A 12,056-nucleotide genomic window follows, 5' to 3' on the forward strand; every position below is an offset into this window, starting at 1 on the left:
CCCTTTTGTACCCCCTTTTGCCCCAATAGATTCAACAAGCTACTGAAAATATTCCTCAGAGACTTTGTTCCATATTGACATGATATCATCATGCCAATCTCCCTTTCCACCACATCCCAAATGTGCTCTATTGGATTGAGTTCTGGTGACTGTGGAGGCCATTAGAGTACAGTGAACTCATTGTCATGTTCAAGAAACCAGTCTGAGATGATTGGCGCTTTATGTCATGGCGCGTTACCCTGCTGGAAGTAGCCACCAGAAGACGAGTACACTGTGGTCATAATGGGATGGACATGGTCAGCAACAATACTCAAGTAGGCTGTGGCATTGACACAATGCTCAATTGGTACTAATGGACCCAAAGTGTGCCAATAAAATCTCCCCCACACCATTACACCACCACCACCAGCCTGAACCGCTGATACAAGAAAGCATGGATCCATGCTTTCATGTTGTTGAGGCCAAATTCTGACCCGACCATCCGAATGTGGCAGCAGAAATGGAGACTCATCAGACCAGGCAATGTTTCTCCAATCTTCTATTGTCCAGTTTTGGTGAGCCTGTCTGAATTGTAGCCTCAGTTTCCTGTTCCTAGCTGACAGGAGTGGCACCCGGTGTGGTTTTCTGCTGCTGTAGCCCATCTGCCTCAAGGTTGGACGTGTTGTGTGTTCAGAGATGCTCTTCTGCAGACCTCGGTTGTAACGAGTGCTTATGTAAGTTACTGTTGCCTTTCTATCAGATGGAACCAGTCTGGCCATTCTCCTCTGACCTCTGGCATCAACAAGGCATTTGCGTCCACAGAACTGCCGCTCACTGGATATTTCCTCTTTGTCTGACCATTCTCTCTAAACCCTAGAGATGGTTGTGCGTGAAAATCCCAGTAAATCAGCAGTTTCTGAAATACACAGAGCAGCCCGACTGGCACCAACAACCATGCCACGTTCAAAGTCACTTAAATCCCCATTCTTCCCCATTCTAATGCCCGCTTTGAACTGCAGCAGATGCGTCAACAATCAGTTGGACAGGTGTACCTAATAAAATGGCCGGTGAGTGTATATTACTTAAGGGTGCTAATGAAAGTCACTTAAATATGCTTTCTTCCCCATTCTGATGCTCGCTTTGAACTGCAGCAGATCGTCTTGACCATGTCGGCATGCCTCAATGCATTGAGCTGCTGCCATGTGATTGGCTGATTAGAAATTTGTCTTAACAAGCAGTTGTACCTAATAAAGTGGCCGGTGAGTGCATAAAGACATTACATAACTCCATTCCTCAGTCTCATTTCAGTCGCGTTAAAGAAGCTGTTTGCGCTGAATACGTCTGCAAATCGTCACATGATGTGTTAGATATGCATGCTAATTATATAATGGAGCTAAACCTAAATAACAAAACAAAACCTGCCCCCCACCAACACCTTTCAATGATGGACAGAGTTGATTTATTAAGGGAAATAAAGGGCGCATGCTGTCAGCTCTGTATTAAACTCTACTATATTCAACATCAGCATTGCACTCTGGTGGGTTTTACACTTGTGCAAATGCTAATTGATTCCATCTGTAATTATGAGGATTATATTATAAATAATTAGGCCTTGTTCACAGGGGCATCAGAAATTTTTCTGCTTGGGGTAAGGCAACAGATTGATCAGTGCTGATTTTATACAATCCAATGCAAACTTCCATCATACTTGGTGAAATAAGGTCTTCATTTTAGCACATTGCTGTGAAGCCATTATAGGCATCAACAGTGACAACTCGCTTATTTCAGATGAGGAAGAAAGAGCACTTTTAGCATCGTAGCAACACCGACGTCATGTCTGTCAGAATCAATGTAGATGTACTAGACGTGGACTAGACTGCCTTAATGTCTCGATACTGGACTGCCAGCCCTCAAGAGTGGATTTGAATAAAACAAATCAGACTTGTGTGCGCTGTGAACAAGGCCTTAAAGGGATAGTTCATTCAACTAATACAGATCCTGTCATCGTTTACCCTTCCTTTACTTCTTTCTTCAGTTGAACACAAAGGAATATATGTTGTGGAAAGCTGAAAACCTGTAATCATTGACGTTCCTAGTCAATAAAACAAATTACTATGGAAATAAATGCTTACAGGTTTACAAAACTCCTTAAAATATGAGCTTTTGTGCTCAATGGATGAAAAAAAAGTGTCAAAAATGAGTAAATAATAGCAGAATATTCATTTTTAATGTGTGAAGGCTAACTTGGATCCAATAAATGAAAAATTATGCCATTATTTAACTAGAAATACAATAAACAATTGCTATTTTGGAGCTTGACAACATTTTTACCTTCCCCAAAATATCAGCTTTGCTCCACAGAAGAATACAGCATTCAACACAATTGAGTGAAATCTTTCTTTAACATTCAAAGGTGCTCTGCCGAGGATTTAGCCATCTCACAGGTCAAAAATAAACCTGCAAGTTGCTCACAGAGTAATGAAAGAGCTTTAACAACTCATGAATCATTTGAGTAACTATTCAGCTTGATGGTTTGAGGTCTTTAAATGTGAAAATGGAGGAAAATTATGCAGTAACAGCTGAACATTGTTTTACAGTTTTACAGTAAGAATAACCATTTAGAAGAAACCACCGATACCTGATGTACTTCAACATGAAAGGAACTCTTTTTTTCCAATTTTTTTGGAAATACGCTCATTTTACAAGTCCTCTAGAATTAAACAGGCGAGTTGTACCATATTTTTTCATTTAGGGTATTTTTGGGTCTGGTGGGAGCACTTTTAGCTTAGCTTAGCATAAATCATTGAATCGGATTAGACCGTTAGCATCTCATTTGATAGTTTTCCTATTTAAAGCTGGCTCTTCTGTAGTTACATTGTGTATAAAACTGGTGTTATTGTAAAAGCAGCTATTTCTACATCTGGTTGGAGCTATTTAGCTTAGCATAAATCATTAAATCGGATTAGACCGTTAGCATCTCATTTGATAGTTTTCCTATTTAAAGCTGGCTCTTCTGTAGTTACATTGTGTATAAAACTGGTGTGATTGTAAAAGCTGCTTTTTCTACATCTGGTTGGAGCTCTTTTAGCTTAGCTTAGCATAAATCATTAAATCGGATTAGACCGTTAGCATCTCATTTGATAATTTTTCTATTTAAAGCTAGACTCTTCTGTAGTTACATTGTGTATAAAACTGGTGTTAATGTAAAAGCAGCCTTTTCTACATCTGGTTGGAGCTCTTTTAGCTTAGCTTAGCATAAATCATTAAATCGGATTAGACCGTTAGCATCTCATTTGATAGTTTTCCTATTTAAAGCTGGCTCTTCTGTAGTTACATTGTGTATAAAACTGGTGTGATTGTAAAAGCTGCTTTTTCTACATCTGGTTGGAGCTATTTAGCTTAGCTTAGCATAAATCATTAAATCGGATTAGACCGTTAGCATCTCATTTGATAATTTTTCTATTTAAAGCTAAACTCTTCTGTAGTTACATTGTGTATAAAACTGGTGTTATTGTAAAAGCAGCCTTTTCTACATCTGGTTGGAGCTCTTTTAGCTTAGCTTAGCATAAATCATTAAATCGGCTTAGACCGTTAGCATCTCATTCGATAATTTTCCTATTTAAAGCTAGACTATTCTGTATTTACATTGTGTATAAAACTGGTGTTATTGTAAAAGTTGCTATTTCCACATCTGGCGGGAGCTCTTTTAGCTTAGCATAGCATAAATCATTGAATTGGATTAGACTATTAGCATCTTAATCAGAAAATTGTAAAATAATTCATTTTATTCTTGACTTTTCTACAGTTATCATGTACTAAAACCAACAGAAAATAAAAAAGTTGCTATTTTTCAGGTCAACATGGCTAGGAACTACACTCTCATTTCGACTTAATAACAAAAGAACTTTGCTGCCATACCACGGCTACAGCAGGCACATAGATATTATACAATGCTGTTGCCTAGTTACCTGGCTGGGGACTTTTTTTCAGGTGTGGTGTAATATAATTGCCATATTATTCACTCATTCATTAATTTTGTTTTCAGCTTAGTCTCTTTATTAATTAGGTGTCACCATAGCGGAATGAACCCCCAACTTATCCAGCATATGTTTTATGCAGCAGATGCCCTTCCAACCGCAACCCAACAGTGGTAAACACCAACACACTCTTGCAATAATTGCCATATCAATCTAGAAATAGCGACTTTTACAATAACACCACTTTTATACACAATGTAACTACAATAGAGTCTAGGTTTAAAAAAACTATCAAATGAGATGCTAATGGTCGAATCTGATCCAATGAACGATGCTAAGCTAAGCTAAAAGAGCTCTCGCCATATGTGGAAATAGCAACCCTACTGAAAAAAAACAGCTTAAATCATTCTAGGCTGGTTGGCTGGTTTCCTCTGGTTGACCAGGCTGGTTTTAGAGGGGTTTTGGCCATTTCCAGGCTGGTTTCCAGCCATTTCCAGCCCGGTCTTAGCTGGTCAGACTGGGAGATGACCAGCTAAAACCAGCTCGGCCAACCTAGCCAGGCTGGGAGCCCAGCCAAAACCAGCTCTGTCCAGCTTAAACCAGGCTGGTTTTAGCTGGATTTGGCTGGTCACTTTCCAGCCTGACCAGCTAAAACCAGGCTGGAAATGGCTGGAAACCAGCCTGGAAATGGCCAAAACCCTTCTAAAACCAGCCTGGTCGACCAGCTAAAACCAGCCAACCAGCCTAGGCTGGTTTAAGCTGGATTTTTCAGCGGGGAACTTATACAATAAGAATAGTTTTATACACAATGTAAATACAGAAGAGTCTAGGTTTGAATAGGAAAACTATCGAATGAGATGCTAATGGTCGCTCAGGTTTCCCACAAAGTCCAAAGACATGTGCTATAAGTGAATTGGGTAGGCTAAATTGTCCATAGTGTGTGTGTGTGTGTGTGTGAATGAATATGTATGGGTGTTTCCCAGTGTTGGGTTGCGGCTGGAAGGGCATCTGCTGCGTAAAACATACTGGATAAGTTTGCGGTACAGTTCGCTGTGGCAAACCATGATTAATAAAGAGACTAAGCCGAAAAGAAATTAATGAATGAATGAATGCTAATGGTCTAATCTGATAAAATGATCTATGCTAAGCTAAAAGAGCTCCCACCAGATGTGAGAAAAGCAGCTTTTACAATAACGCCAGTTTTATACACAATGTAACTAAAGAAGAGTCTAGCTTTAAATAGGAAAATCTCTAGAGTCTAGGTTTGAATAGGAAAACTATCGAATGAGATACTAACGGTCGCTCAGGTTTCCCACACAGTCCAAAGACATGTGGTATAGGTGAATTGGGTAAGTTAAATTGTTCGTAGTGTATGTGTGTGATTGAGTGTGTTTGGATGTTTCCCAGTGTTGGGTTGCGGCTGCAAAGGGCATCTGCTGTGTAAAAGGTCTAATCCGATTCAATGGTCTATGCTAAGCTAAGCTAAAAGAGCTCTGGTAGATGTGAATATGATCTGAATTAATTACAAAATGGTGAAACTCAACTATTTAACTCTAATGCACTTGTAAAATCAGCCTATTTCCAAAAAAAAAGTGATGTTTTAAATATATATATATTTTTTTTACTCAAAAACCACCTGCAGTGCACCTTTATTTGTTATGCTTTAGGAATAAAAAGCAAGACTCTTACTATCATTAATAAAAGAAGCATGTTTATTCATGTGTAGATGTGTATTTCGTACCTGATTTCCAGCAAGAAGAACTGCACCTGGAGCAGGACTGGGGCGGTACGGAATTGTAGCCCCCTTCGGAGGAGACTGCGAACACAAATTAAAAAAATCGTAACATTTTAACACAGTTTAATAAACTCTCCCAATCAACCATTCTCCGCCTAAATCTGCAGTCTGCACGTCTTAAACAAAAAAACAAAACAAAACTGTGGGATTCTCTTACCTAAGGCATTTGCGCAGTCATATTATCTTAATGACTGGAAACGCTGACATGGCGCACAAATGCAACATTTATCGATCGGCTCCTCATCTGATCACTTAAAAGCACACCATTAGCCTCTCACAGGAAGTCATTTGGCCAAATTATTTCAGAAACGCTATTAAAGCTTGCTCATGAGATCCTGTGATGGAAAACGCAGCACCCGAAGCATGCTTTCTTTGAGCGGCTTGTTGTTGTTCAAACCCAGATTAATACTTCAAAAAGAAAGCAAACGCATTTACAAATCGAGTGTGAAATTACTCTTGGCCTATTAGACAAGGTGTCGTCTTCGCCTGAAGAACATCTTACATGGAATAACAACAGATAAGTGTACAGTTAACTAAGCGGATCTGCGGTAATTTGATTAAGATAAAACGCAAGAGGTCAGAATAAGGTGATGAAAACCAAGCGAAGCACATCCCCCTCCCCACCCTATGCCCGCTCAACCAAACACAAAGACTGGCTTTAAATATTCATCGGTTGACTTTGCATAATTTCCATCCTGAAGCGGGGCAGACAGCTGAGGATTCCTAAAATGGGAAGCGTAGCAGTCAACAATCTGCCCCTCATCTGCTCCTTTAAAAATTAAAGAGGACGAGCAGCACAGCCCGGCTGAATAAAATATAGAGATTCTTCCTTTCCGATCCATTTGTGCGCAAAAGAAAACCATTTGAGAGCGAACGCGCTTCACGCAGTGGGAGATTCGATCGAGCGAATTCGCTAATCATTACTGTAATGTGCGCTTAGTTAGTTGAAGTGTCTTAGGAAATCTGCGGAAAGCTATAAACATATCTGTGTTTGGGAATGTATTGCGTTCTGTACAATGCTTCAGCTGACGCCGCTATTCTCGCTTTGAAGTGCCGAGGCCTTTGAAGTCCTGCAGATTAAGAATATCAATGATGCACGCATGCACGACTCGCCTTAATGAAGCCAAATGGATTCTCCTGGAAGTCAAATTACCTCCAGTATTACAGTGCAGATGAGCTTGACACACTGGATGATGGCGTCCTGACTGCCAGATATCGTCACGCCTCGCTCCGTGGAGTTGGGGAGCAGATCTCCTGCCACCTGTACCTGAGCCCCTGTTTTCTGCAACACATAGGACCCACAGATGATTAGCGGCGTGCGCTTTTGAGGTCAGGTGTCCAATCGGAGGCTCCCTGCAGAGTCGAGCTCCCACACACCTGTCTGAAAAGAATTCCTAAAGAGCTTGCGTTTAGCTTCTGGCTTTATTTAGCATTGGAGGAGAAAGAGATTCTTTAGGAACAGCCCTAGTATCACATAGAAAACATGGGATGGAAATGGCAAGACGGAGAACATACAGTGCTTCACATACATTGGGCTCTATTTTGACGATCCAGGCGCAAAGTCCAAAGAGCAGGGCGCAATATATTAAGGTGTTCGAATACACTTTTGCTATTTTAAGGAAGGAAAAATCTGCTTTGCATCGTGGCGCATGGTCTAACAGGGTTAAGCTTATTCTCTTAATGAGTTATAGGTGTGTTTTGAGAACAAACCAATCAGAGTCTCATTTCCATTTCTTTTAGGAGTCAGTTGTAGTTGTAGACAGTTGTCGTCGTGCCATAGCGCATTTGCTATTTACATGGCGGACTTTGTAAGTTTAAAAAACGGAACGCTTCACTAGAGAGAAATCAGTTAATCAGAGCATCCACAGCGCGAGAATGAGAGAATGAGCCTCCTCATTGTTTACTTTCGCTTTCACTCTTTTGGATAGGGAAATGTGCTGTGCGCACAGACACACTGTAAAAAGTGAAATCTTAAACAAATTACATTGACATGTTACAATTAAATGAAATAAGTTTGGCAAACTTAATGTATGACAGTTTTCAGTAATAAATTAAGGTAATTATTTTAGGTGTAACAGGTTTTAGTCATTTATTTTAGAAAACAAGAATGGAACGGTAAAGTACAGTACAGCACAAATCCTTCAATATAATATTGTAAATATAATAATAGTAAAAAGTACTTTTATACAAATGATTTCCTTCCCTTGTTAATATAAAAATAATACTTGTGGCAAATAAAAAATAATCTTTTGTGGCAAATACAAGTATTGCTCATTATTGATAGCGAACAATACTTATACTTTCCATAAATAAATTAGTGGGCGAGGCAGTGGCGCAGTAGGTTGTGCTGTCGCCTCACAGCAAGAAGGTCGCTGGGTCGCTGGTTCAAACCTCTGCTCAGTTGGCGTTTCTGTGTGGAGTTTGCATGTTCTCCCTGCCTTCGCGTGGGTTTCCTCCGGGTGCTCCGGTTTCCCCCACAGTCCAAAGACATGTGGTTCAGGTGAATTGGGTACGCTAAATTGTCCGTTGTGTGTGTGTGTGTGTGTGTGTGAATGTGTTTGTGGATGTTTCCCAAAGATGGGTTGCGGCTGGAAGGGCATCCGCTGCGTAAAAACTTGCTGGATAAGTTGGCGGTTCATTCCGCTGTGGCGACCCCGGATTAATAAAGGGACTAAGCCGGCAAGAAAATAAATAAATGAATGAAAAAATAAATAAATTACTAAAACCTGTCACATATTAATTAACTAACTTAACGTATTACTAAAAACTGTTATAAATTAAGTTTGTCAAACTTTATTCATTTAATTGTAACAAGTCAAAGTAATTAGTTTAAGTTTCCACTTTTTACAGTGCAATCATTAGCCTATACATAATTAATTTGATTTATTAAGTGCAAATATTTGTTTCAAAACTATTTCTTAAGTCAGTTCTAATTTCCAGTAAACGAATGAATGAACAGTAAAACAAAGTGTGTTCAAAAAAGTTATTTCCGAATACACATGCTGTGCCCCATTTGTTCTAAAACATGACAGGTGGGAAAATCTAAGCTTCATTCATTCATTTTACTTGTCAGCTTAGTCCCTTTATTAATCCGGGGTCGCCACAGCAGAATGAATCGCCAACTTATCCAGCAAGTTTTTACGCAGCGGATGCCCTTCCAGCCGCAACCCATCTCTGGGAAACATCCACACAAACAGTCATACACTACGGACAATTTAGCCTACCCAATTCACCTGTACCGCATGTCTTTGGACAGTGGGGGAAACCGGAGCACCCGGAGGAAACCCACACGAAGGCAGGGAGAACATACAAACTCCACACAGAAACGCCAACTGAGCAGAGGTTCGAACCAGTGACCCAGCGACCTTCTTACTGTGAGGTGACAGCACTACCTACTGCGCCACTGCCTCACCTGAAATAACATGATCTTGCCAATTTGATACGCACTCCGAACCACTGATTCAAATCAAAAGATTCCTAAAGGATTCAAAACTTCAAGAATAATTACTTACTTTTATTCCCTTGAACATACACTCAAAACATGATTGCTGCTTGTTTGAACTACTTACATAAAATGAGCTGAAATAACACAATTCTTGAGACTTTTTTTGGGAGAACTCGATTGTTTTATGTTCAAACTGTTTACGTCACAGGTGTCAAACTCAGTTCCAGAAGAGCCGCAGCCCTGCACAGTTTAGTTCCAACCCTAATTAAACACACCTGATCAAACTAATCGAGTCCTTCAGGCTTGTTTGAAACCTACAGGTAAGTGTGTTGGAGCAGGGTTGGAACTAAACTGTGCAGGGCTTCGGCCCTCCAGGAATTGAGTTTGACACCCCTGGTTTACATTGTTAAGTTCACCTAATCGATTTGTGTTCTGACTACATTAATGAATTGTGTGTAAGCCTGCATATTTAACAGTGTATGAGATAGAAACAGGGTTTTACTGACACATATTTTATGAAATATTAAAATAAATCTCACACAACATTATTAGATTAGGGCTAGAAGCATAGCTATTTAGATAAGTTAGCTAATCGAAACCCTGTACTTGTACTAGGCAGGGATTTCAATTTAAAGTTGTCACCTAAAGCTTTGTTTCTCAACCATAATCCTGAAGAACCACTAACACTGCATGTTTTGGATGTCCCTTTGTCTTTCACACCTATTACAGGTCTCCAGGAATGTGGTTGAGAAACACTGTCCAAAAATATCCTTAGAATCAAGTGGAATTACTCTACAATCTACGAGTTGCTTTAGCAAACCAAATGACTTAAAAGGAAAGGCCTAAACCGCTCAGATCTACTCTGTTTACTTGGTGCTGCTAACTTGAAAGCCCACCAAACAGTTTGAAAACAGACTCTCCCTCTTTGATTAGCTTAACGCGTTTGAATTCCCCCAACACCAACAACCTTCCCCGCACCCCACTGCTACTGCATTACGGTACGCTCCAAATTTAGCGTGACAGACCGTTCACCATTACCTCATGGCATCCTGACAGCCCTGAGACCATAAATGTAAAATAAATGGGCTTTTACTGGCATCCAAACGCATGAAATATGCAACGGAGCAAGCAGTCCTAACATGGACGTCCTGGGGCAGAGAAAAGCAAGATAGGGGATATGAAAAAGCACTCACCTCTCTGATCTCTTTGATTTTGGAGCCGCCTTTGCCGATGAGGGAACCGCATTGGCTGGCCGGGATGACCAGCCGCAGTGTGACCGGAGGCTTACTGGTGACGGTGCCATTCGCCACAAGAGCAGCCAAGTCCTTTAGGGACAAACATAGAACAGATGACGTGTTAAATGAAGAGACTTTTAATGAGATATTTTAAAAGAGTAAAGGTTTTGATTTGGAACCATGGTTAAATATTTTGGAAAGTATTAAACCCGCAGGCACTGCGCCCCTGAGCATGAGATTAAACCCTTGGTTTCTCCCTGAGGAAACTGGCCCTATGATATGCTTCTGCAACCAAAACTGCTGCCACCATCTTAACCTGGATTTTGCAAAAGGGATCAAAACAAGGTGCAGCTTTTCCAAACACAAAATGGACGCCACCAACTGTTTTCCTGCATGCCATATTTTGTTGTAAACTTGCTCCAGTTATTAATATCTTGGTTAAAGTTGCATTAAAATACAACCAATTATTTTTTATATTATAGATCATTCATTAATTCAATTTCCTTTAGCTTAGTCCCTTTATTAATCACTGGTGGCCACAGCGGAATGAACCGCCAACTTATCCAGCATATGTTTTACACAGTGGATGCCCTTTCAACCGCAACCCAGAAATGGGAATCATCCACACACACACACACACACACGCACGCACGCATGCACGCAGGCACGCAGGCACGCACGCACGCACGCACGCACACACACACACGTTTGTTTTTGTGAAAAGTGGGGACATTACATAGGTTTCCATTCATCTTTTACTTTCCAAACCGTATATTATATTGCCCTCACCCCACCCCTAAACCCAACCATCACAGGAGACTGTGTGCAGCTTTACTCTCTGATTAAACTCATTGTGTAGGATTTATAAGCATTTTGAGAAATGAGGACGTCACCAATGCCCTTATATTTCACCTCCTTTTTGTAATACCTGTGTCATTCCCATGTCATTATACAGATTTGTGTCCTGATATGTCACAAAAACATGTACACACACACACACACACACACACACCCTACGGGCAGTTTAGTTCATCAATTCACCTATAGCGCATGTGTTTCAACTTCTAAATCTTTTGTTATCAAATGTTAAATGTTATTCAAACAAACCCTTTAGAAATAAACCTGTTAAAGGTGTTGAATACCAGTATGCTTGATGTTTGGGACATTTTAAAACATTTGTTTTTAATTGGAATAATAAAACTATGAATTTGCATATACAAATAGATAAAGTGTCAAATGTAAAAGGAATAATTCACCCCAGAATGAAAGTTTAATCCCTCTTAAGAGGTTTCAAACCAGTTCAGGTTCATTCTTCTGTTGAACTCAAAAGGAGATGTTTTGAGGAGAGCTCGGGTGCTTTCACACCTGTGAATCGATTCAGTTGTTCTGAAACAGGCATTGAAATTGTTACATTGTTGCTCTTTGCTCTTGGTGTGGTTCGCTTTCACATGGCAAAGTTTCTAAACAGACCAAAAGAGCAAAAACAAGTCACGTGTCAGTAAACTCTCCTTACATTGATCAGAGTTTCAGGGTTTATTTTGCACAGTCCCGATAAGCTGTCGGGGGGTAGTGGTTTGGTGGTGTTTGACAGGGTGTGCGCGACGTGTCTGAAGAGCGAGGAGGGA

At 40.3% G+C, this 12,056-nt stretch overlaps 1 protein-coding gene across 13 annotated transcripts in view; it reads right to left on the reverse strand.

Annotated features, from left to right (window-relative positions):
* The window catches only part of pcbp4 (poly(rC) binding protein 4), a 204,275-nt gene that overhangs the window by 55,831 nt on the left and 136,388 nt on the right, over positions 1-12,056 (reverse strand). For all 13 annotated transcript variants that reach the window (XM_017353109.4, XM_073936385.1, XM_017353108.4 and 10 more), the window contains 3 exon segments: positions 10,390-10,521; positions 6,905-7,033; positions 5,698-5,772 (listed from right to left, as the gene is read on the reverse strand). In XM_017353109.4, the coding sequence (XP_017208598.1) occupies positions 5,698-5,772; positions 6,905-7,033; positions 10,390-10,521 (336 nt within the window).

Source organism: Danio rerio, chromosome 22 (assembly GCF_049306965.1).
Source record: "Danio rerio strain Tuebingen ecotype United States chromosome 22, GRCz12tu, whole genome shotgun sequence".
In the NCBI taxonomy this organism is placed as follows: Eukaryota; Metazoa; Chordata; class Actinopteri; order Cypriniformes; family Danionidae; genus Danio; species Danio rerio.